Source organism: Gallus gallus, chromosome 3, assembly GCF_016699485.2.
Source record: "Gallus gallus isolate bGalGal1 chromosome 3, bGalGal1.mat.broiler.GRCg7b, whole genome shotgun sequence".
NCBI classification, from domain to species: Eukaryota; Metazoa; Chordata; class Aves; order Galliformes; family Phasianidae; genus Gallus; species Gallus gallus.
In genome coordinates, this window is record NC_052534.1 from 57536484 (window position 1) to 57563934 (window position 27451).

A 27451-nucleotide genomic window follows, 5' to 3' on the forward strand; every position below is an offset into this window, starting at 1 on the left:
ATCTAAGAGTTGAAACCTGTAAAAAAAAGAATGCAAAGTGATGTTTGAGAAGACATGAAATGGCCATACCCTACTACCACATCACACTTTGTCATATACTAGATATTTGCATTAATACACAATATACCTAGGGATGCTTACAAATTTCCCTTTAGTTAGAGAATGTGCAAAGAGCTATTAATGCCCAGTAAGTGTTTGAAGCACGCTAATTAGCTCATACACTTTCATACATTCCAGTTACGCTTTGGCAACACTCCTTTCAGTACTACAGTTAAAATATGGTAAAACTTCATTACAAGAATATCATAAAGAAGCTATTCCATCAGTTTATGTAAGTCCATGCTGCTAACTCTTTGTCAGGCATATATCTGCCTTTGGAGATGCAAGAGTGGTTTGCCTGAAATGTTTTTGTATAAGTTACACCTTTAGCTGTAGTTTTCTACCTAAAAAGCACACATATTTATTAGAGGCTTCAGTGATTTCTGTATATCTCCTCCTCAGTAATGTGTGCGTGAATGAACAGTTTCTTCTTTCTGCCTGCTTTAGTTGGAAGGTTTGCAGTGTTTATGAAACAGAAAACAAAATTTGGGTGTAAAATAATAAACAGCCTTGCATGCGGGAAATGAGAAGCAATAGGCTTTCACATGTGCATGAAGTCAGCCTTAATTTATCTGCTAATGCTTGGAAAGGGCAAGTCTAGGTCTTTATCACATAAGCTATGTGGAATGTGTGCTCAACTTCTATTTCCTATAGATGAGGTGTAATCACAGTGCGTCATGTCTACACTGTAAGTTGGGAATTATGTTCCCTTTAATTGTGCTGCCCAAGGCCATCACTGGTCATGCCTGGCTTGCTCTAGAAGTTGAAGAAGGAAGCACATTCCCAGACATTTCCTGCTGGCTACAGAGTTGTAAATGAGTAAGGGCGAAACTAGAGGGTGAGAGGATGCTCAGCTATCCATGAACATTTTTCCCCATATCCTAAACAACAAGGAGGTATAAAAGCAAGAATTAACACTTGTTAGGCTTAGGAACAAATCCCACAAAACAAAGGGAATCATACCTTAGTTTTAAATGTGTTTCTACATAGTAATAAAATAACTTGGGCTCTTAGAGCCAGATGTTTGTTATTACAAATGGTAAAAGTGCATACCTGAACAGTATGTTTTTTTAGCATTCTTTCAAACAAATGAATTTCCTATATTTAGCAAAATATATAACAGTAACTTCCTGCTTATCTTTGGCAATAACTACTTTGTGATAAATTTAAAATGCTAAACAGAATATCATTGCCTCAGAAAATAAATATTTGGTGTAGAAGCCAATACCACAAGCAAAATATTCAAATTATCATTAGTCAGACCCCCTTGCCTTCATCCCTTTTACAGGCCTGGAGGAATAGGCTGGTGACCCCATCAGGATTATTTAAGGGTGGGAAGTGAATTCCAGGTTAAGGAGACTTTTGGAGAATGATCAGTGGAAGACTTCTAACCACCTTGCATCCACTCTTTCCCTTAGATAGGCAGAGTAGGATGCTTGGGGCGTTATAGGTCAAATGCAGTGGGCAAGCAGTGCAGATGCACATCAGTTCCCAATGAATAACATACCCGCCAGTCACACAGCTGACGTCTATTCAGAAACTAAAGCTCCGTATAGTCACAAGGTGCAATTCCATGGAATGCATGTTGTGTCAGTAAAACCTTGAATTGTTAATGGTATGAAGGTGATGAAAAGACTCTTTATCCCTGAGGCATTCCTTAGCATAGGTGGTATTTGCTTTTACATTAAAAAGAAAAAAAAACTTGCTACTCTTGCTAAAGACTAAAGTCTTTGCTCTTCCAATCTCACCAAGTATAAACAAACAATTAAAAATTGCTTGCTAGTGATGTTTTGAGAGCCATAGATGATCTCTATCACTTTGCCTGCTCAATCCCTCTCATCTACCAGCAGGCATTCCTCCTCCAAACACAACAGGATTATTACTTGGCCTCCTATATAGGTAGGGTATTTCTTCCAGTTGCAGCACCCAGCTTTATCCTCAAGATTCTTTAAAATATCTGCTTATGTGCTACTTCTTAGAAAGCACTATAGTCAACAATATGAAAGGGTATATTCCCTTTAGTATCATTAGTATGTTCCTAGCTAGTATCAGAAGAAAAGTCCTGAGCAAGTGCAGGGTTGAGGGCCATATAATCATGATGAATACACAAAAATCCATGCTGGATTTTCCTGTCACTATAGCCCTGATGGAGGTTTCACTCAGTATGATGCTCCCTACAGTTAAAAGGCTGAGTGAGTCTCTGTTGGAAAGAAAGTTAATAGGGAACCTGATGCAAACCATTTCCAGCCAAATGTAACAGGAGGAGACCTAGACTTAGAGGGGTTGGAACAGAGACGAGACTACAGTCTCTCTTTTAAGGCCTACAACTTCTTACAGTCTCTGGAAGACTGCTGGTGTGCTCATCTGGGCTTCTCTGAAACAGATGTAAATTTGCTTTTAGGTGTGAAAAGGAGAAATAAGCACTGACGAGGCATTAAGATAGGAGTAGATAACTGCAGATACTTCATATATTTGTTACACTCAGCAGAACTGGGAATAAACATAGTGAAAATCATTTATAAAGAAGGCATCAGCAGGCCACCTCCTTTTTGTGTCTATGGGATAGAGGTGAAATATTTTGACAAGTACTTGAAATGGGAAAAGTGAAAGGATTCTGCAGAAACTTAAGCTCACATAGTTGGACATCTGTCAATATTATTCCCATACAGGGAAGATAAGCAGCAACATTGAAAGTAGTGAACATGCAAAAATTCTATGGCAGGAGGATCAGATGAAAGCCAGAGAAGGTGCCTCTGGCCCAGGAGGCATCCAGGTGGAAGCTGAGATATGTGATACCGTATGTGATTGTTTTGGCATTATTGTATGATACAAGAAAGAACAATGAAGGTGGTGATAACAGTCTTGCCATAAGGCTGAGAATTCCTGTTCACTGATGAGACTTAAGAGAAAGCTTCCTTCAGAGAAAATGGATGGGCCTCCTATCTTTAAATAGAAGGATGGTTGCAGAAAAGCAGTGTGATGAGCTTTCTGACTTTAGTCAAAATCCATGGGTGACCAGAGCCGAAATAAATGATGAAGCCAGGAAGCTTTAACCTGCATAAAGAACCTGATTTAGGGCAGATGTAGGAAACAGTATCTGTACCAGCCAGCATAGGGGAGCTGTGACCATTGAAGGACACCAACCATTTACTGAGGTGAAACAGATGATCTCTGTTGTCTTTTTTTTCGCTTTGACTCTTAGTCTGTGTAAAATACAGCCACTGTCAGACTGATATTGAAGCTGGGGAGCCTCTGGGGTTGGTCTTAGGGCCTACTGCAGGGAGGCAAATGGTGAAACTGATCCTTTTATATGCCTCACGGCACTCCACTAGCTTCCCACTCATTGTGATCAGGAAATCGTATTTTCTGATGAAAGAAGTAAACATGAACAAGCACTGCCAACTCTGAGCTGGAGTTTCTTTTATCTCAATACAACTTTATATTTGAAGCCCTTTTAAGAATTTTGTAGGAGTATATCTTTGAGGTGATTAAAACAAATGACATCTTGTTCATCAATGAGATTATGCCACTGCAGGAACTGGAGACTTGAAACAAGGTTTCAAAGAACACAGGGAGTGTGGGAGTTGGCAGGAGATCTCGGGTGGGGGTGGAAAGGGAGAAATGAAGGGGAGAAAAGCCATCAGCAAGTAAAAGAGGAAACCAAATTAATTAAAGGAGTGCAAGATTTTCAAAGTTTTATCTTGATGTGCAGGAGATACAGAAACTCTTCTCTGAGCCGCGTGGTTGAGGGATGTTGGCAGCTATGGAATTAGGTTTCATCTATGCAGTGAATGTTGTACACTGGTGAAGCAGGAATGATAGCACATTTTCCTCTAAGATTAAAAATCTCAAAATCATGTGATTGTATGTACACACAGCCAAAGTGTGAAACTGGATTTACAAATGATCATTCAATGGTTGTATTGATGCAATGTGCTTTTTCTACTAAAACTTTGATGTGTGCACAGTGTGTGGCATTGCTTAGTTAATATTTTAAAGTACTCTGATAGTCAAGAGAGAAGCTTTGAGCACTAATTGCTGGTGCACACATTATGCCTCACCCTTTTTCATATCATTCAATATCTCCATTGTTCTGTGAGTTAACATGAAGGGGTGAAGTATGGGCAGTTCCTTGACAGAGGATAACAGATTTCTCCCCATTTCGCTTGTGCTGTTTTATAGTTTGGAAATTAGAAAGCATTTGTGGTCAGAAATAAAATGACTTACATGGCTTTGAAAGTTTGCAATTAATACTGGCGTGCAAGTCTAGCTCTGAAAGTATTTGCCTGGCTCTAGAGGGTAATTATGTATAATTAAAACAGAGCCTGCTTTAATTAAATACGAGTCAGTGTGGATCATTCAGTAGGCTACATGTTCAGTAGAGCAGTCTGTGCTGTTTCCCCAGTCTTTTGTTCAGCTTTTGGACATGAAGGGTGCCATGACTGTGATGCTTTCTCAGTTCTCTCCCACTTTTTGGGGCAAGAAGGTGGGTCATGAGCTGTGCACAATTTATTGCTTGTGTTTCTGATTCAAACTTGCTACAGATTAGTCAGATTTTCTTTTTCACTTGATCATTCTTTCCCCAAATAAAATAACTCAAAATATATACTTCGTATTAAACATCATTACGATGAACTTGAAAGTTGCCACGGGGAAAAAATAATAAAAAAAAAAGGCTGTTTCTTGCAAAAGCGGAATTAAAAACCCTTCTAAGCCCTGTTTCTATGAGATGCAATGTGTCAGAATGTATTCCAAAAAGAATAGTAAGACCCACTTTCCAGTACTCGAAGATCAGGACACAAGATTCAGATTATTACATGAGTAGCTGCCTATGAAAGCCATTTCTTATTCTGAAGAGGTTATAAAACCCATTTAGTAGAAAAGATTAGCCCACGCAAGGGTTCTACCACAGTCCCAGTGAGTATGCAAGCGTCATATTCTTTGTTTAGGCAAAGAGAAAATACTGAAACTGCTGCTGTCAGGCTTGCTTGCATAAGTACCTTGAGAATTGATGCCAACTCTGATGGAAGTAGACTCAGCAATCAAGAACTGTTAAGCAGTAGCAATACTCTAAACAATAACGTGATTTGCATTGGCATTGAGTAAGGAAATTAGGAATGTCTTTTCAAAGGAAATCTTATTATTAGCTGCTGGGAGCTCATAAAATAACTGTAAACGGCATAATGAAAGGCAATGTAACAGCTATACCAACATTACCACTGGCCCGCAAGATGGTCCCAGAATCAAAATATGGTCTAAAAGAGGAGCTCCCATGCTGGCATCACCAGATCTGCCTGTGTGATTTTTATTACCATCTAACAGTTTCTGCCTTTTCCAGAGATCAGATTAGTGGAGACCCTCAAAGGAATATTCCCAAGGTGTCCCATGTGAGAGATCTGAATCTGTGGTCTGCAGTGAATAAACCAGTCATGTGCGGGGCTGTCTACTGGTTCTATCTCAATTCACTCCCTAAAACTGAAAAGTTAGTGGATTCTGTTGGCATTCTTTGTGGAAGATCTTGATTGCTGTCATTAGCAACAGCTAGGCTATATTTACTATTCAGAAACTGGTATATACCTCTTGTGAAGAGCAACAGATACTTGATGTTCTCACCAGAGGACTTTTCATCGCTCTGTGATTAGTCAGTCATTTTACTTTGGTGTTGACATTAATGACTTCTAGGATTTATGACAGTGAATTTCAACAGTAACTGAATGCTTTTATACCTTGGAAATGCACATCATGCATAAAAATTCTTCCTTCCCTCAAAGAGAAGTAGTAACTTCTCTGACTGGAACACTCATAAAGTGCTACCGGCTACAAATTGGCGCTTTTAACGAGAACATAACTGCTATTTTTACTAGAATCTCTGGCCGTATCTTGTGGGGAAAAAAAAAAAACCAAGATTCATGAAATGGACGCTATGGAATTGGGGCTCTGTTTAAACACCTATCTCCTACCAAACTACTATCCTTTTGCTTCAGGAAGTGAGATAGGTGAGGGATTTGGACCATAATTGTTTAATGTATGTATGCTTCACTGTTTAAAGGTTAACATCTTAACACAGTCTATTTGTATACGGTTCCAGTAGAGCTGTGAATATCCTCTGTGGGAAGGGTCAAAAATGACTGTCAAAAGCCATCTGTAGTACCAGCAAAGAGCCCTATGACCTGTGTGGCTCCCAGATCCAGTGACTTTAGTCACAAATACTTGAGATGCCAAGAAGTTAAGAGTGGTTATGGGCATAGGCACTCAAGTATGTGTCCCCTACAACTGTCTTTTTCCCTTATGAAAGGGCTTAAGAGTCCTCCTAGGGCCTCAGGCAAGGTCTAGGCTACGCAGATGTAAAATTGCTGGATATACCTTGCTTACCTCATTAACTTCCTTGCTGCATACTTTTGACCTCTTTTTCTATTATGTTCCACAGTATTTCTCATCTGCTTGTAGCAAAAAAAAAAAAAAAAAAAAAAAAAAAAAAAAAAAAAAAAGGCAAAGCAAAATAAACCCCTCGTTTTTTAAAGGTATCAAAGTAAATTCTCATGTTTCAGAAAGTTTTTTTTTTTTTAAGTCCAATCTCTATTATTTAAAAATAAAGGAATTTCTTCCTATTATTCAGCAAGTATGTACACTGACATTAAGACAATTCTATGCAGAAAAAGAAAAACGTTAAATATCACTAACCACGAGTCTTATTATCACTCCAATGGAAATCGATGTTACTGGTGACATGACTGAAAATCAAGCCACGGGAAGGATTACTTATTTAATTAGACACTGAAAGAGGAGATCTTTAATGTAGATCTGTCTTCAGTCTACATAGGATTGCTTTTCCACAGTGTATTAAAATAACCAAAGGTTAAAGCTACTGTTACAATTTTACTGGGATATTGCTGCACTACATGAGCTTTCTTGCTTTGATGGATAAGGCAGAGAAGATTCTCCCGAAGTTCAAATGTGATGGGGTTGGCATACCAGTTCAGTAGCCAACTCTCCAAACCCAGTTAGTTCCCATTCACACCCCAAATGTCAAAGTTAACTCTAAAAGATTTTACATCTCACTTGAAATTTGTGCAAAATAGGTTGCAAAATGATGTCCCACTGAGGTAACTTCTTTTTCCCCAAATAAATCCACCTCTCAGTTACCTTTCTACTTACCTTAAAAATCAACCTGTTCACAAATTAAAAACTAAAAGGAAAAAAAGGAAATATTCTGAGTCCCACATTTAGTTGTGACTGAGCTAATGTTCAGTTATTACACTTTTCCAGAAAAAAAGCAAATTAGAAAATAGGAACAAGGATTGAAGATTATGAAAATTCAGTTATAAGGCAAGTTATGCACTGAACACATTTTGCTGCAAGCATGACAGTCTGCACATTTATATACGTATATATATATACATAAAAGACAAAATTTATCTTGATGTTAGAATCCATTAAATCCTAAGGTTATTTGCATAAAATTCAAGTGATGTCATACTTTCCCACCCAATTAGCAGCCTTCAGATTGTATTTGAATGGAACCATGCTTAGAAATAATGAACAGTATACATTAGGACACTTTCTCCCTTCATATTTTCAGCTAGGCTGCCTGTGTAAACAACTAATCATCCATAAACATCTGAGTTTGTTGTTCTCTAATTCCATGCTGGTTCTGCTAAAGGCAGCCACTGCCATTGGTCTTTATGTAGCAGTCCACTGCCCTATGCTGTTCCTGACTGATAAATATGTATGCTTGCACTAAATCAGTTGAAAATAGAAACATGCAATGATGCAGTAATTCTAGCCCCTCAATTACCACCTAATCTGTATTTCTGTAGCTTTGTATATTACCGTATATTGTTTATATTGTTTGTATAATTCCACACTTGGAATGAAACTGTACAGAGACAAAATGAATTGCTTAGGTACAGAAGGCATAGACTTGTCACTGTATGTAGGAGACAAGGAGGCCCCCAAATCATAGCAACTGTGGTGTCTAATGCCAACTCCAGAACACTGTTTCATTGCAAGAAACATTCTGCACTCACCAAGAGTTCTACTTCAGACTTATCATTAAGCATTCTTTAGATAAGCTTTGGCTTCTACTCAAACCACCAATTAATCTCTGAAATACTGAAGGCTACTAAGGCCAGTAGAAAACTGTCTTTCTTTTCTATCCAAACTGTACTAGTGCAGACTTTGTAGGTTTCTGAAGTTCTGCTATTTGACTGATTGGTTAGATGTACTTCACGGCTGCGTATTTTTATCCATTATACAGATTGCTAGTTTAAACAAGGTATATTTACAACATATAATTTGGGATTACCAATAGCTTTCTTCAGCCTAGGAGTGCAGTTTAAAAAGATGAAAAGATTAGAGGTGATGATTGCTCTGGGCAGGCAGAACACTGCAAGAAAATCACCTACTTCTGATCGCGTTCCCTGTAATGTAATGGATGATTTACACAGCAAAGTTTGGCTTTCCATCACTTTATTTTTACTAGTGGGTAATGACAGCGCTTCTTTCTTACACTTCTGCTCTATTTTTATGAGTACCTTTCCATTGCTGCTTACAAAAATGTCATATGGAGTTGTCTAGCTAATTAATAATGCCATTAACCTAACTAGTTCTTCAGGACTTGGCTGACTAGATGCAAAGTCCCTCAGCTCTAGTTGCTTGCCTTACCAAGGCAGATGGAGATATACAGGAGCCAAGGTCTCGACTGGCTCATCGTGGTGTTTGCTGCTGAGCACCAGAGTCTTAGGAGCAGCAGGGCTTTTGCTAAGCACCAGGGTTTATTCCACTCTCCTGTCCTTGCGGCTGCTGAGGGGAGGCAGCCCAGTGCCTCAGGCCCAGCAGCTGAGCAGGCTCCTGCTCTTTGGGCAGTGGTCTGGGAAGCAGGCCCTCAGGAGAGGTCTGTAGCAACAACTGGAGCCAGAGATTCCAGAGTAATAACTGTGACTGTAATTCTGCACTCTGCAGGCACAGCAGTGTTCATAATATAAAGCCATACAAAACAAACAAACAAACAAACAGAAAAACCCCAACTAGTTAGGCCGTGTAACAATCCTCAGAAGTGGAGTGCAGGAGATCACTTTGCTAGGACCACTCTTCATAGGCAGTGCCAGGGTGTGTCTTAAGGAGTTAGTAAAGAGTTATACAATAAGTCAAATCAGCAGTAGCAAATTCCAAGGAGCAAACACCATTTGTAAAAAAACTTAAGATGTGTTCAAGGATAAACCAGCTGAACTTCTAATTGTGATGTACCAACTTGGAGGTAGCTAATTTGATGCCAGTTTCCAAAACATTGGGAACGCTTTGACCAATAAACTTACTATTTTCACTCACCAAATTGACAAGAGCTGTAATGCAGAGCTAAGAGATGAATAACTTGGGAAAGAATCAATGAAGTTTCTGTAAACAGAAGTCATGCTTCATAAAGGTATTAGTTCTTTGAAGTATTCAGCAACCCCGAGGGCATCAGAAATTCAGCTGATGTAGTTCACATTAACTTCAGAAGAGATTTCACCACATGCCTCTCAAATGCTCTTAAAAGATATAATCTGAGGGGATAAACAGGAGATGAGCAGAAATAGTTTGGTTGTACTGTGGAAAAGATTGTTAATGCTTAGTTTATGCAGTTAAGTATATTTCTAAACAATGGGGAAAGAGGAGAATAGCTGGCTCACCACATTTGCTGATGCTACTAAGAGTACTAAAGACACAGGTTGTCTTTGAAGAATGAAGAAAAAATTACTGAGTTAACAGGGTGGAAAAACAGCTGGTAAAATTCAATGCCAATAGGTACACAATAAGGTACAAGGAGAAAACCCAGTTCTAATAACATAGACAATCATGGGCTCTAAGCTTATTATTATCATTCACAAATTATATTTTTATATCATGCTGAAGAACATTTGGCACAATGCTAAGCAGCTGTTCAAAGAAATACATTGAATGCTCAGAGTTATTTAAGAAACAAAAGGGAGTGCGTTATTCCCCTGTACGCACCTGTGGTATCACAGTATCTCAGCTAGTGTTTTACGCTGTACTGTGCCTGTCTCGTAAAGACTTTAGTGAAATCAGACAGTATGCAAAGATAATAACAGGGTTTTTTCAAAGTACAGAACAACTATTGTACGTGGAATGATTAAATAGCTTGGGACAATCTTGTCTGGAAAACAGATAATTGAGGACAGAGTATGGTGTAGCTATACAACTAGAGGTGAACAGTTTGACCTCTATCTGACAGAATCCAGTAAGATCATTAGAAGATGAAGGCATAGCTTTCGACACCACAATAGTTAAACTGCTGAACATAATGCAGGGTGTTGTGGAAGGTACAATTTTGCCTGGGTTGGAAAAGTGACTGGAAGAAAAAATTTACTGGAAGTTATGAAATATAACAACATGACTGCTTGAAGTCCATGAGTCCCTGTTCCTTGGAGTCTTGAAAGGACTTGGGCAAAGGGCCACTGCTCTGCCATGTCCTCTCAGCCAGCTTGAGGAGGGCATGAAACCAAAGCTTCTGATCTGTGACTTCTCTTCCTGGGCACCGAGGAAGAGGACAGGAATGCCTGTTCTAATTGGTCACACACAAATGCTACTGTTCAGTGAAGTCCTTTACGAAAGCAGGCTGTGCTGATGTAACATTGGCCTAGCAAGGGCTGGGGAGTACCTGTGGGAATCATGCTAATTAACTGTCCTACATTCAGGGCTGTCTTTCTTCTTTGACAACATTGGCTATTGAAATCCCTGGGTACATAGTAGGAGGGAGACAATGTTTTACTTCTATATCTTGTACTTGAAAATCTTGGAATTTCACATACACAGTTTAAAAAAGGATGTTAAAATGGAAAATTAAATTGCATACAGAGAGCTCCGCAAAGCAGTCCTGAATGTTGTATTTTTTTCAGCTCTACGTCTTAAGTATTCTGGGAAATAAAGTGTCTCACTTGCATTGGCTCTGGCCCACAGGCCACCACAGGCATAGATGACAGCTGCATTAGTGATTATACATTTTGGAGAAGCTGGTTTAAGTGTAGCTTGAGAGTAGTAATGACACTAACAAAGCGTCTGTATGTTTTCTCAGCTTGCTTCAATGGGCAAATTCACTGCTTCCTATGGTAGAAACTTAACAGCCACAGGCTACAGCCACAGATGTACTGCTTTAGATAGCCACCCCTCTTATTTGTAATTACTGTTTGTGGAATTACAGCAGGGGCAATAATAATAATAATTTTGAGGAAAATCATTAATTAAATTGTCAAGTATGGAATAACGTTGTCTGTCAAGCTACTCAAATAATGCTTTCCATTAAGGGGTTTCTTTCTCTCAATTCTTCTGGTTTCCTTCACAGTAAATACTTCAATTGTATGAATATGGAAGTTTGTTGTCCTGCTTTTAGTACCTGGATGAGTAAGAAGAAAATCCTATTTTTCTTGGCAATACAGATCTAATATTGCTAAAGAGTAACACTGAGATACTAGATGATCATTATGGTCCTTTTCAACCCAGGACATTTTATGATTATTAGAACTGCCTATTAATTAAAAAATAAACAAACAATCAAAAAACCCCACAATTAGACAAAGTAGGCACAGGAATTTCATGCATTTCCTCTAACGTGTAATTTGAGCCTGGGAGACCTAGTTGGTAGCTCCGGAACCACATGAAGACAGGCTCTATGTAAATGATAGGGCAACAGTACACAAGAGTCAATTCACAGAGCCAGTACTCAGGCTGCAATGTAGATCCCCTCTGCTAAGCTTCACTACACTTTGGTGTAGACTCCAGTGTGAACTGACAAGATATCCCACATCAGATGAAAAGTGATTTGTTACAGTTCTGTCCTTAATTTGTTGCTAGGAAGAATCCGCTTATCTTGAAGGTGATGCAACGTATGTACACATTAACTGGCTGAAGAAAGAATATATGAAAACTCTGAGAAACTGGAAAGAAGTGAATAACAAAATGAATGCAACAATACAAATACGAAGGAAGATGATATGTGATAAGACACCTTTAAAAGACATTCTTAGACTATTTCCTTTCTTAAGATGCCCTTATCAGGTAACAGAACTATATTAATAATGTCATTGATCTATATTAGAGATGTGACTCAACTGTGGATGTTCAGGGATGTTTCTGCAGAAGTATTGATCAACATTGTTCTCTTTAACATATTTTTGCATCAGTCCTGTGTTAACCATGCCACATGCAACAGCAGCGGGTTGTTGGAAGTCCTTTGATGATACTTCATGTATACTTCTTCCCTGTTTTGAAAAGAAATGAAGCCATGGTATCATCCAACTTACAGTCTTTTTTTACTTATCTTTAAAGCATGAACCTCATTTCTTGTTTTCAGTTTTGGCTTTAAGCATTGCAATAATAATTTTATTTTATTTTATTTTAGCTTTTTAGGGAGTTCCAGCTTCTCACACACATGGATGTTTATCAGAAAACAGTTAAGATTTTGGAGATTTATTCAGAAAGCATATTGTCTTTAAGTCCGGTGAAGAATAATCCAATTAACATTATGCTGCAAGAACATCTGAAACAGAACACAGACGAAAACATTCTAAAACGTCAGTACAAATCTATGCTTTGACTATCTGTACTAGGTCTGGCTGGGATGGAATTAACCTTCTTCAGAGCAGTCGGTATGGTGCTGTGTTTTAGACTGGTGACTGAAACAACGCTGATAACACACCAATTTTTTCGCTGTTGCTGAGCAGTGTTTGCACAGCCTAAAGGCAGCTTGTTCCTCATTCTTCCTCCCCGTGATTAGAACTGGGGAATATAAACAAGAGACTGGGAGGGGGACAACCAGGCAGATGACCCAAACTAGCCAAATAGATGTTCCATGCCATATAACATGCTCAGCATTAATAAGGGGTTGTGGGCTTTAAAGAGGTTAACCATCTTTTCCTCAAGAATTTAGAAGGAGAAACAGTCTTGTAAAAGAATACTTTCCCTTAGAAAGAGAAGGACTGTTTTTAAGCTGAAAGTGAAACCATGTAAGAAGTACTTACTGCTGTCTTTCAAGTACCCTGTCTCTTCAGGAATAAATTTATTTTAGGAGTGAAAGCACAAACTGGTACATTATAAAGTCTCCGGAAAGCAGGGATTTGAGTCACACAGAGGTCCATGTCATGTTCGGCTTGCTGGCTGTGAGAAGGGAGCAAGAAACTGCTGCCACTCACCTTCTTTCAACCTGAAAACTGGGGTGAGGGTAGTTCTGTAGGGACAAAATGCTTCAAAGAGTTACTTGTAAAATTTACTCTTCTTGAACTGCAGCTGTAGATCCCTACATCTGAGCTGAACTCTATGAGAAGTGCTTCTTGAGAGTGTCATTTGCTGTCCAAACAGGCATAATTCCAGGAGGTCAAATCAATTATAAAATAACCTGAGTTGGAAGGGACACATAAACAGTCCAACTTCTGGCTCCACACAGGACCACCCAAAAATCAGACCACATGACCAACAGCGTTGTTCAGATGCTTCTTGAACTCTAGCAAGCTTGGTGCCATGACCACTCAAGGATAATGAAGATGTGCATTTCCCACTTGGAATATAGAGTTTGTGAGAGCGTTATGAATTTGAATACTATGGCCAATTGCCAGATGAGGCACCTAAACTTTTACTGTGGTACAAGCTACTCTTCAAAATGGACAGAGCAGCAGTTCCACTGAGCTGCTGAGCTGTTAGTTACTTCATAAGCCCCAACCTGTTTTTCCATGGTGATACCACAGTGCCAGAATGTTTTCATTTGTAATTCAGAAAATCCTTGTCTTTCACAGATATGAAGATGACTGCTGCATGTTTACTTCTGCCAGATGTTTTTGGAGATGACTCCAGTCTGTTTGCTGCAGTGAACGAGGAGGTAGGAGACAGCACCAGCAGCTGTGGTCTTGCTCCTATGAGCTGCCTGGGCATATCTCTCAGCCTCTTGGTGGCCCAAATTAGTTCCTGGAGAAGGATGACATTCTCCTGCCTTTTGGATAAAAGGCAAACATTCGCAGAAATGCTGGTTAAATTCAAAGCAGTGTTACTAGGCTTACTAATTTTTGATGTTGTTACAACTTACAGTTCACCAAATGACGCTGTGATATTATTTGAAATATTCTTTTTCTTAATTTAGGTGAAGGTATTGACACCAGTGCTGGAAGTTAAAAATCCCTTCGATGTGAATTCATGCAGGTTTGCTCTGTACATAGAAAAACAAGAGGTAGCCCAGCTCAGTGACTGCACCACTGCTCTGGCAGCACTGGTGGCTGCATTTCACGTGTACAATATCCAGTGCCCAAGCAGAATCCAAAGGACATTGAAATTCCTCGTGTCCCTGATCTTTGAGATGGACATCCCTCAAGCATTCCTCCCAGGTCAGGTAAAGAGAGGGCTAGAGATACCTAAACATCCCAGTGTTTGCTAGTGTACTCATCTCAGGAACATTTGGAATTTTGTTCAATCTCTTCGTTGTGAAGATCAAACAGTGCACTCATTCTAGTGAAAGAGTCCATATATTTCTAACAGTTATGTTTAACAATGTCTGCTTTTTAAACATTGTACTGGCTACTTTTTAGAATTGTCTAGAGCAGCCTGGAAGCATTACAGCAAATAACATTTTCTAGTTTACTGCATGTGTTATGTATCAGTTTTCCACACAGAGCATTTTACAAATGAAGACAATATTTTTACCATCAGAATTAAAAACGTACTTGTGAGTTAATGTGAGCACTTAATGTTCTGAATTTACACAGATTAAAGATTTGTTACCTCTCTCACTACATTATCTTCATGTGATCATTGAAAGTGCTTGAATGTATTTCTTTGTTTTAAAATACGGGGCTTGATTTATAATTTGCAGGATGATGAGTTTTCATTCTTTTCTCAGTGCATGAAATATTTTCTTCTTTCTTTTAACATTAATACAAAGTTTGCTAAATAAGGATTCTGAGATCAGTTCTCAAAGTAGGAAGAATGACTTTCTGAGACGCTGTCATGTGCATTTGTAACAACAGCTTTTGTGCTGGCAAACAAATGCCTCATTTTCTATCTGAGCTCCTTCCCCAGAACAGATCAGCCTTCTCCACATGGTACATGTACTGCCTGCCCACACAAAACAGAGCCCTTCTCTCTTCTTCCACAGTCTCCTTTTCTCTCTACCATAGCCCTCTTAACTCCTTAAGTGCCTTGCACATCTGGAAATCCTGATATAGTAGATGGCTTTGGATAAGCTCATAGCGATGGACAATAGCAGCTGCCAGCAAGCTTGACCACGGCATTAGTTAGTATATACAGGATGGTAAATAGCTTTTTTAAAAACAAAAACAAAACAAAACAACTGCACTTCATTCTGCTAAAGAGTTTCATTTCTCACTGTTTCCAGAAGTGTTGATGTAGTCCAAGCAGTATCTGCTTTCACCAGTATTCTGTACACTCAAACGTGGCCTGGGAAGCTGCAGGCGTTTAGTCTTTGTAACAGAATTTGCCCTGTTACCTCATCACATATCATACAAAAGTGAAGAACATAGTGATTATGCTCTCACCAAGTAGAGCATTCGAATGAAGTTTTCTACATCTTGTAAAGAGAATTAACTAAACCATTTCATTAAACCAGAGTACCCTATAAGTAGGTATATAAAAATTCAGGTAGTTGATAACGTTCCTAAGTGATTTCTGTTGAGTGACAAAACATTGGTTCTCCCTGAAGGCTCCAGAGCTGGCACATGAGAGAAAAACGCACACCGAAAGTGAGAGTTCAAGGAAGTGAACTACATGGAAGGAAAGAGAACTAAAGAATGTAGCATTTTCTGTTCCATGTCAGCTGTGGTCAATGACAAAATTCAAGTTTATGGATCTAGGAAATGTTTTGGGTGAGGTCAGCTGGCAGTAGCTGAGTTGCTCTTTCAGATGCATGAACACAATGAAGTACGGTGAAGAACTACTCCACACCACCCTCTGGAACATCCAGGTTAATTTGAGAATCCTGGGCATACATGAATGTAACAACAGACAGGTCCAATTCAGGTTTTATTTGTATTGTTGTACAATAAGAGTGCAATTTGACTGTACAAATATTGAACAAAATGTAAAAATATTATTTATGCAATGCTATGGAAGGAAATTAATAGAGCAATGCAACTTACTTCATACTGACCCTGTTTTACCTCATATTATGGCAGGTACCAGTCACCAGTGTGATCTGGAAGGGGCACAAAGGGTTCTTGAAATCTTAAGGAACTTCAGCCAAAGAACAGCCTAGCAAAATCTGTGGGAAGATTTAAAATTCTCCAAGTTCTGTGCAATGGAAACACTTCTCTTAACTACAGTCTGAGCAACTGCCCACCTCAGTACTAAGAAGAGGGCTGCCAAAAGCTTGATCCAACTCTTCTCTCTCTTCTTGTAAAAGCAAAATTCTGATATATTAGCAGCTAGGCTTCCTCCAGTGTAAAGTGCATCCGGTTTACATCTTACGTATATATACCAAGTGCAACAAATTTCCCTGACATAATAAGCCTCCAAGTACCTGCTAGTGGAATCTGCAGCTTTGCTAATGACCTGGTGAAACCCATGCCTTTTACCTAGTTCATGCCTATGCATGATATGTGTTTAAGTAGCTTTTCCCTCCATGCTTTGGCTTTCCCACTATGCTTCATTCATTTATAAATCAGATTTTTCAACTAGGAAGTGGTGGTGTAAATAATTCTCCCACCGCTAGGAATACAAGCTTATGTTGAATATGAAGCCAGAGTAGCAGTCCTAGCTTTAGCACACTTTTTCTCCACTGTTTTGGTAAGTATACTGGAGACTAGCATGTGCAGACATGAATAAATATATTTTATTTTTTTGCTAATAGTCTTACCTCAAAATACATGTATCTTCCTTCATGTGTGGAAGGACTGTAAGTAGGCTCCCATGTAAAAGGCTGGGGCTCTATTGTGCAGCATAAATGAATGTCTTCTATGAAGTTCAAACTTTATTTTTCAGTTGCAGCCTTCTCTATACTGATCTTTTGGTAAAATACATTAAAGATGCTGGTGGAAAAACTCACATAACATTTTTGTAATCGTGCAAAAGTAAAAACATTCAGTTATCAAAAAAGCATTATAATTTCAACCCCAACAAGGTTTGTTTTGTTACAAGCAAACAGACAGTTTTATAATCTGTAAAGTTATATGCCGTAGCATAAAGTGTCACGTATGTAACATTAACTGTTTCGTTTTTAAACTATGGCACAAACTTGTATTAGCCATAACAGTCTCACCTGGCTACCCATAGCCTAATTTTTGGCTAATCATTTTTTTATTTCGATGGTAAGAAACAATAGCTACCAAAAAGTAAAATGGGTACATGAAGCAGAATTCAGGAATTCTTAGAAAATATTAATGTTCCCTTATATAATACAGCATAAATAATCAATGAACGTTTTTTCTTGATGCCAGAGAGCATTAGAGATTCTAACCCTCCATGGAGAATTATCGCCATTAGTTTGGTAAATAAGACTAGCTGACTTGGTTGTTAAAAAGTACCTTCTTAAAAGCACGAGCACTTCCCAGAAGGATTCAGATGTATACTGGCTCTAGGAGAATATGAATAGTCCACCAGTGCAGAACATACTTTTCTTCCTTTCTGAGAGTCCTTACTCAATAATTCTGGTGAGTCTTTGTGCTTTGAATAAAACATGAGCTCCAATGGAGGAAGCTGGCTTGTACACGTTTTCCATTATCTTCAAAGTTCATTGTGTGAGTTCTTCTCTGCAGCTTTGAACATCAGAATGGAATTAAAGATTTTTAGGGCTGGTCCCAGTTTAATGCTCATTATTTTGACTATGTCTGATTGGGTCATTAGCAGAAATGCTTCTCCATCAATTTGCTTTAAAAGAAAAACACACAAAGCTATTAACAGGTCTGACAGTGAAACAGTATAGATGTTTCAGAAAACATAAAGAGAAAATTACCCGACAATCTTCTAAAAGAATAGTTGAATACAAATGCTTTCAAACTTCAGGATGGCTTTGCTATAAACTTTTTATACAGATTAGCTAGTCCAAAAGAACAAGATGACGATCCTCGTTCTGCTTGAAAACAACCGTCTGGCTAATTTTTAGCTAGCCGGTGTTTATTTTCATACTGGCAATATAAAATAAAAGCTACTAAAATGTAAAGTAGGTCAATTAAGTAGAATTCAGCAATACTGCAACATAGTAACTAATCTTGCCCTTCTAGCTTTTCCTTGTATGCAAGCCTTCATAAGCGAGTCTCCAGATTTCACTGCTAGCTAAAGAACTGGAACCCTCTTCAGGCCACTTTTCTCTGACCATTCAATAGGACATTAAAATGAATGCTCCAAATGTAAACACAGGATAGGTTAGGTAAAAATGCCTTGGATGCAAATGCAACTTTTGAAAAAACTCCTTTTGTTGTGTTCCTCTTTTTAATAAACATTACAGGAGAATATTCTCCTGTAAGCAAATGATTCTGTCACCAGGATTCTAAATAAGAACATGAAGAGCCAAAGCCCCCACATTCCAGAGATAACTGGGGCAAATATTTATTGGTAAACTTCAGTATCTTTGGTATCTGCAGCAACTTTTCAGTGTAAGCAGGACAGCTAGGCCTAAAAGTCAATTGTGTTTAAACTGGGAGCATTGCTTAGACTTAGTGATACCAACTTGGGATAGAACTAGTGTAATTCATTTCCTGTGAGACCAGGACATGAGCTTTCTGAATCAGACATGCTGTTAAGGCAGAATACTGCAGCACTGCAAGCTGATAAGCACCACAGTGAGACCAGCACATGGTTATCATGGTTACTGTTAACTCATTTTGTTTACAAAGCCAAGCTGGATGGGCTCAGATCCAGAAGCATTGCAGTCTGGGGATGCCCAGCTTTTTGCAGCTTCATAATGTAAGGATTGGTGTTCATCTCCACAGCAGAAGTCTGAACCAAAACCTTCCACCTACTGAAAGACCTTCAGTTGTAAGCTTGATAGGGTATTCCAGACTGGACATCTTTCGTGCCTGTGTGTCAGTTAGATTAGTAGATAGGGTATGACTTCTCTGTGAACTGTATAGATTCTAGCCAGTCCGCTCTGGTTGGCATCATTGGCCGATAATGGAGCTTGCCCCCTAGGAAGGGCAAGAATTTTCTTACACCTCTGAAAACAAAAGTATTTAGGATTCATCCATCTCTGTGGCACTTCCCGTCTGCTAATTCAATCAGAAGTACACCAGATGTTACTAATTTTTTAGATTTCTTGGAGAGTCCTCCTAGGTGATGCAGGATGAACTAGGTCTGCATAGCAGATACAATTGTAAAATGCCCAAAATCTAAGCAACTGCAAAATGCCCAGAGAAGCAACTTGTCAGTCCTTAGATATGAAACTATAATAGTCATTAAAATCTACATCACAGCATGGAAACTTCTGTCACAGGAGAGGATTAGCAGGTCCATGCTCAGGAGGTGCATTTACCTTCTCAAGTTTAAGTACCACAGTTATTCTCCACTTGCAAGCTTGGATGATATGGGATATTACAGTATCATACTTTGCCCATTCATATGGCCTGGTAGGGATAAGCACCTGAACTATTTGCACTGTCAATCTGTGATCAATTAGCCTCCTCGGATTGAAGAAGTACTAGGAGTAACAAACCTCTGAGAGGAAACCCAAAAGCCAATACAGATTATAAAGGTCTACTGTACTGAAAAGCCCTCTCACTTCCTAATGACAACTATGGCATAACAATCTCAGATTCCAGAAATTCATACCTGGCATGCTCACAAAGTAAGTACACACACTTTTTAACCTAGTTAGAAGCATTTCAATCACATTCATACACTGGCTATGTCAGGAGGAAGAGCTTCAAGATTAAGTGTGATCAGACAAGACCTGATCAACACTTAGCCAGTTTTATCTTCTCTCTTCTCACCCCATTAGCTGCAAAACAACCTGACAGTCCATATACTTGCCTCTGACTTCAAATATAACATTCATCCAAACACTTCTTATGTATCTTTAGTGATGAAAAATTAATCTTTCCATTAAGCTTTGTACTTTGTAATTTTTTGAAATAAAATGTACGCACCTCATCTTTAAATACCTTGCCATGTTCTTCACATCCTGGTAAACTCCGTATAAATTCAGAGACCTGCCACAAAGAATAAAATGACAGATCTAGTAAGACTAACTAGTGTTTTCTCAAAGTAATCTTAAATGCTGACAAGCATTAAAGCAACAGTTTTTAGCTGTTTTTGCATCCTCAGTTTAAGTCTTCCACATTCTGTCAATGCACGGAGTCACAGAGCTAGACATGTAAGGAGAAGGAATAGCAAACTGGAGCACATGTCACTGTTGTTCACAGGACATCTAAGACTGGAATATATACTCCCTCAAAATCACTCAGTTACTCTACCATAAAGATCCAGAATTGTGAGTACTCTCTTACTGATTCCACAAACAAAATCAGTTGCTGCCTTCTTCTCCTTTATTCTTTACAGCAGAAGAATTAGCAAATCCTTTATCAAATTTCAATTTTCTTTTTTTCTCTGGTTAGAGGAGATCCGACTGTTTCATCTGCAGAAAGGTGCTTCACTTATAGCCACTTCTCAAAATAAAGCAGGGACTAGACCTCCTCTGCCCAAGCATGACTACGCACCTGAACAGTGGCAGGGCTCTGATCTTGAAATTAAGTGTTATGGTCTGACCATCAAAATACTACCGGTCTCCACACTGCACTCTGACTTTCTAAAACAGAGTGTCATATCCAAAGTATGTACAGGGAATAGTCCTCAGTCCAAGCTGACCACTACACTGTTCCACAAAATGTTTGTGATGCTGCTAGATGTCATCAGTGTAGAAGTTGAGCACCTGCTGGGCCATACACTTAGCACTTTCTTTCCCTCTCAAACTCAGTGAATATGCACATAAATTTACTTGTTTATAGACATATACATTTATCTATGTATCTCTATGTATGCTTATACCTATATCTATACATATACAAAATGAATACTCACTGCTTTCAGGGCTAGATGGCATCTGAATGGGCATTTTGCCCATTGGTGGTCTGGCTGACTCTAAGGCATCATTTGTAGTTTATGGGATTAATCTATAGCTCTGAATCAACTAAGAATTTGAAGATGTTGGCAGTGAGACAAAAGATACAGGGAAAACCTACCTCGTCGGTACTCCACTTAGAAACTTTACTGGCTGGGATCCCAGCTACACTTGGCAGGAGCTTGCTTTGCTGTTCCCAGCGCAAGGGTAGGCCAGGGATTTGCAGCTTTGAAGACACAACAACTGGTTGAGACAGAAGCCTCTGGGTGTTGGGTTCTTCAATAACTTCAACAAGAGAAAGTAATAAATAAGCGTTAAATCCCTCAATCAGTGATGAGATCAGTCACAGGAAAATCGTATTAATTTCTACTAATATATATGGGCCTCCCTAAGAAGGCTGTACAGTTTTGCTTACACCAGAATTAGAAGAGTACCATAAGACGACTTCTACTCTGTGATTATATTGGTTCTATATAAATATAACCATTCTTCCAAGTGAAAAAGCTCTTTCAATACAACATACTGCTATGCCAACACAACTGTTGGCCTATCATACCATAGGTCACATAATTTTAAATATTTTGATACAATAAATAACACCCATTTTATACATTTTATACAGTACTACTAGAACTATCTTAATGCCAAGGCTGAGCTGTAAAACTTCATCACAACCAGTACTGCACTGCTATAAAATTTCAAGTGAATCAGATGAACAGTCCCAGCCCACACATTTATGTCTCATCCACAACAAAAAGTTTTCCAGTTCTTCTGAGGAAAAATACCCACAAATGTCTGCAAATTCCCTGCTCCCATTTTAACCGAATGTTTTATTTAGAAAATAACATTTAACTCCTCTGTGATGCTATGGGTTTTTTTGCAAGGTCATTTCCCTTTTTATATCACTTATCCATCATGGAAGGAAGGAGGATCCCATCCCACTTGCCTCAAAGGTAATGCACAGGTGGGAGAGTGGCTTCAGCCAAAAGCTGTTTGTCGCTGCTGCTGTCTGGAGAGCAGCAGCAGTTGCAGATGTGTGTAGGAGGAAGGAGTGAAGAGTCACACCTTAAATGATGTCAAACTACACCAGACATCTACGTTTATTTAGATCCACTGCAAATGCAAAAGCAAAGTCTGCTATGAACTCAGGACAGAGCGCTTCCCAGTTGCTGAGTAAAACTGTGGAAAACCTCTGGAATTCATTTCTGAATGAAACAATCAACAACAAATCAATATCTAGTATTCCTTAATAGCAATCATTCATACAATCACAAATCTCCATGCTATTCTTGTTTGGATTGCTCACTTCTGTCATGGCTCCATTCTATTTCTGTTCTGGGAAGCTGCTATTATTCACAGATATCTGCATTTTCTTACTGTTCTAGTTTTCATACATTGGTGGCCAACAGCTAGAACACAAGTTCCTATTACAGATTTCTGTCAGCAAAGTATCATTGGTTTGGAATATATGATTTATCCCACATAGGAAGTGATTACATTAGTGTTTTAGTTCAGGTTAGGAGCACCTATTTAACACTCCCCACCTACTGCGCCTTGGTTATAGCATGAAACAGGCATTAAACATGTATACAGAAAGGAGATAAAGAATCACTTTGTTAAATAGTAATTAAAGGAAGTGTTCCAGTTTTTACAAATCAAATCATGCAGGACCCTTCATAGAAAAGCATCCCAGCTAGTAAGCAAAGCTTGTTGGTGAAATTATACTCAAATAGTCCATTCTGCCAAAATCAAAATTCTTTATGAAGTCATATATATAACTAGAAAATCAGATAACAAAAACCACATCCATGTTGGAAGGGATCTCTCGAGATCTTACGATGTTCTGTTGAAAACAAAGGATTAGACCAGGCTATTAAGGATCTTGCCAAACTAAGTCCTTTTCTGGGCAGCCTATTTCAGTTTTTCTCAGAGTGAGAAATTTCTTCCTTATATTCAGACAGAATTTCCCCTGAAGCAACTCATGGGCATGCCTCTTACTCCATCACCGTGCACCAACATCTAATGATCTTGGTGATTCTCTACTAGACAGTTTCCAGTTTTTTTAATGAAGTAAAGATCTTAGCCTTTCCTCTTTAACTTATATGAAAAAGACCCATTCTGTACGAGTTGCTAGAAAGTAAACTGCTCAACAGACTGAAATGGAGCTTAATAGGTCACCTTAACACTAAGTTATAACTGTAATGCGTAACTCTGCATCTTCAACTTTTTTCCAGTATGTTTTTGAAGCAATAAATGAACCATTCAGATTGGTCTAATAATCTGCCTTTAAGAGGAATACAAATTGGTGAAAGGAAACATTTTACATCAGCATTCAGTTTGCACTCATCTTTACAACTTCAATAAAGATCCTAGGAAACCCTCTGCTGATTATGAGGTAAACACAACACTGGAAGTGCTACTGTCCAAAAAAAAAAAAAAAAAACCTGGACACAAATAGCAAATGTGAAAAGTAAGTTGCAATGCAGTTTCATGAAGAATTACAAGAAATGTAACACTACTTTAGTTCTGCAGATTTTAATATCAAATGAATGAAGCACTGATGAGTTACCTTTAATTTCATTTGAAATGAGCAGGTTATTTTCTGTCTCTTTTTCTTCACACTCTTTGTTCTTTACGGAGTCCTTTGTCTGTAGTACTCCTCTGATGAAAATAAGGCATACATTTTTATTAATACATCATAAAAATCACTAAGCATGACGATGTTGCTTGCTAACAGTGCTAGATCATTACTAACACTGCAAGATTCCCACACAAAAGATGTTGTATCATCATAAAAATAAAAAAAGAGGATCTAATTTCTGTCTTACACAGATGGTAACACTAATGTCTACTGACATGAATTTTGCAATTAAGGCTCAAGAGTAGTATAAACTAAAATTGCATAAATCAGAACAATACATTTTTCTTCATAATTGAAACGACGAAGTTGTAATACAAATGAAGGTAATGGATGTGTCCATGGCAGAAGATGGATAGAGTGAAAGATATATACAGCTGCATCTCCTATAAGGCCTTACTGGTTATCCAGGCCATTTTCATGAGCTGTCTTAAACATTGCCTATTTATTTTTCTCAACTCAATCATAGTCTCCATCTCAGCTCCTGTACTGTACTGACGTATCGCTGTGCAGCTCTTAATGATCCCACTGAAAATATTTTACTTTTTAGTTTTTGCATTACTTCTTACTGAGTGGTTCTTACAGAACCACTCTTTGCCTGCTTACTCTGGCTGAACCCTCAGCTTTGCCAACCCAAACATTTGCAAAGAAGGGACATTTATTGAGAAAAATGGGGCAAGAGAAGTGAAAATAAGAGATCTTTTAAGGGGGGAGGATATTTTCATTATAAAGCCAGCCGCTGAGAAATTATTTTTCAAACTCTCATGAGATATTTTCAGCCTGGCTTCTTATAGAAATGAAGATTATATGAACATGATGACATTATGTGTCCATTCCTTCTTTCTTTTAGTAACTTGAGGACATTGGCCAATTCTCGCTAAATCATCGCAGATGTAGAGCTCTCAGAGATACAAGGTACATAACAAACACTTCGTTAAAATAGTCATCAGACAAAAAATCCTTAAAGACTATAAGAAACCCACTATATGAACTCATGCTTTACTAAATAACAGAGAAGCAATCAACAAGAATATCTTCACCAATATTCCACTGATAAAAAACCAAACTAGAGCTAACATCCTGTTAGCCATCAAGATTTGCTAACCTCAAAACACAAAACCACAGAAGAAACAGATCTGTTTATCACTGAATCACAGAATAGCTTGGATTGGAAGGGACCTTAATGATCATCCAGTTCCAACCCTCTGTTGTAGACAGAGTTGCCACACACTAGATTAGACTGCATGATTTAATTCCATTTTAATTCCATTGCTTACATTTATATCTAAAAGCTAAGAGAGAAAGAAAGAGGAACTAGATATTAGCTGAATATGACTTAGGTTTGCAGTAAAACAAATCTTATGGTTTGTTGTGTATGTGGTTGGTTCCTCAATCAAGTACTTCTATGAAACATAACATTACCTGGAACATAAAGACATACACAACTGTACTGAAGACAAACATAATTAAATCCATACAATGAGCTCAGCCGCTGAAGAGCACAAAAGTAGGCATATTTGTCTTCAATTATGCATGTGTAATTTGAATAAACATCTGAAAATATCCTCTGGGTATTGCAATAACCAGATGCTCAATATTTAATAACTTTAGTGGTTCAAATACACCTAATGTTGTGAATACCATTTCTAGTACCTGTTTAAAAGGAAGCTTAGTCAACTTAAAGTCCTCTCTGGCTATGCTGGATACATTAAAAAATGTGGAAAACTAGATGATAAAATGCAGAGAGTTATCGGTGCATTCAAACACTTCGAACAACTCAAAAAGCCTCTGGGCAGTTCAAAGTTGGCACAAAGCTGTTATTCTCTGAATGAAAATGACTCAACAGAGAGAACGGATAGCACACGTATCTGTTATTTTAGGGCTTCATAAAGATAACACCCTCTAAAAAAAAAAAAGACCATATACATTGTTCTTCAATTAATTTAGAGATAATCAGTAAAGTCAATGTTCATTTCCAGAAGAAAAAAAATAAGGGAATTTACTATAAAGATGACTGAAATGCTGAACGACAACTAACACAGGTCATTTCAGAACTACACTACTGTCATTCTGTCATTTTTTGCTGTTCGAATTCAGTGGAGTATGACTAATTAAAGCTATTTATTTGTGATAAAGATATATTAACACTGTTCAATGCTCCTAATAGATCTTTTCTAAAAGATGGTAGAAATAATGTGAAAGAATGTTCTAAAGAAAAATTGACAGCAAAGAATAATAAAATTTAACTCTGTATTACTACAGGACCTTTTGTCTTAAAGGAAAGTGTGAATACTAGTTCAGGAATGAAAAATAAATAAAATAATGCACCGATGCTATAACTAATTAAATAAGAAAAGGAACACTGTTGTCTCACATATTTCCCCACATAAGTGCATCAGATTTCCAGTTTCAAGGATAGCCTATATATAGATATATATATTATGATATTATATATCATAAATATTATTTTCCAATGTACTATCTCATGTCATTCTTTGTCAAAAAAAGACTCTAAGCATGTGAGTTAAGTGATCACTTTCAGTAATTTCTCTGACTTGTAGTATTTTTCCTATCCTTTCTGATATATATTACTTATTTCTTAAATAACTGTGACACTCCATTCCTCTCTGTTTCTAATACAAAGACTATTACGCTCTTTCAATATGAAGAACTTTCTTCTTCTTCCTCCCCACTGCTTCCAAGAGTTCCATAGATAAACTTCTGTACTGCATTTATAGTAAGCTGCATTTTAAATAGACTGTAAACAACCCATACTTTGAAAGGAACTGATAGTTACCCAGGTGGCTTCTTTTCTTTCACATCACATAACAGGGACTTCTTGCAAGGAGATGCACTTTCTCTGTCTTCCTGCTTAGTTGTTTCTGATACAGTTTTCCCAGATGATCGATTATGAGCTGCAGATTTTGTGCCTATGTGACCAGGGCTCGGGCATTTTCTGTCACTGTTTAGAATAAATTAACAAAATGTTTTAAAAAGAGAGAAGTTGATTTGTTGTTCACTTTATTTTCTTTATGGATAAGGAATCATCAGTATAATTGAAAAAAATAAGGTTGTGGGCTTTTTATTTTTGTTTTTAGATGAATACACGGAAGTTTCTCACTTGGCATCGACAGAATAGTAGATGTAGGACTTTCAAAAAAATCACAAAACATTAAATTACAAAACATTTCTTGTTAAAGTAAAAGTAAAACTTGCAGACAATTCAACAGCATTACTGTTGAACCTGCCTAATGTTATTTTTGATAATGAACTCTCCATTTCAAATATTTGTAACATAAGAAAACTTCCAAGTATCATGCTTTTCTCCTATCCCATCTCTTACAATATACAGCTACACATTTAGGACCCTACAAATGTTATGCAATCTGTCAGCTGGGACAGTTAAAACAGAAGTGCTTGATGCTTTCCGTGTTATGAAGAAAACCGGTGAAACTGTCACTGGCTTCACTGGGACCACATTCAAGTTAGCTGCCAGAGGCTAATTAGGGTCACTTCAGATTTCTACAGTCTTAGACTTTCAAGAACAATTGAACCAAACAGTGCTCAGTGACAGCTGAATATTTTGTTTTTAACACATGTAGCTGAAACTAACTCTGAGCATCTCATTTGAATACCGCTGAAAATAGTTGGTCATTACAGAGGAAAATGGAAGG

General features: G+C 38.0%; 2 protein-coding genes across 15 annotated transcripts in view; one reads left to right on the forward strand and one right to left on the reverse strand.

Moving 5' to 3' along the window:
• The window catches only part of SAMD3 (sterile alpha motif domain containing 3), a 34505-nt gene extending 19641 nt beyond the window's left edge, over nt 1-14864 (forward strand). The window contains exons 6-9 of the mRNA XM_040697947.2: nt 11947-12150; nt 12494-12665; nt 13881-13963; nt 14222-14864. Coding sequence (XP_040553881.1) covers nt 11947-12150; nt 12494-12665; nt 13881-13963; nt 14222-14512 — 750 coding nt within the window. The 3' untranslated portion in view covers nt 14513-14864. The remainder of the gene's footprint in view (nt 1-11946; nt 12151-12493; nt 12666-13880; nt 13964-14221) is intronic.
• A 1236-nt stretch (nt 14865-16100) lies between these two features.
• Nucleotides 16101-27451, reverse strand: part of L3MBTL3 (l(3)mbt-like 3 (Drosophila)) — a 78051-nt gene continuing 66700 nt past the window's right edge. For 13 of the 14 annotated variants that reach the window (XM_015284137.4, XM_040697946.2, XM_040697944.2 and 10 more), the window contains 5 exons: nt 26575-26739; nt 23709-23800; nt 21261-21424; nt 20169-20231; nt 16101-17955 (listed from right to left, as the gene is read on the reverse strand). In XM_015284137.4, the coding sequence (XP_015139623.1) occupies nt 17812-17955; nt 20169-20231; nt 21261-21424; nt 23709-23800; nt 26575-26739 (628 nt within the window). In that variant the 3' untranslated portion in view covers nt 16101-17811. The remainder of the gene's footprint in view (nt 17956-20168; nt 20232-21260; nt 21425-23708; nt 23801-26574; nt 26740-27451) is intronic. The other variant, XM_046939776.1, reaches the window with a different exon arrangement.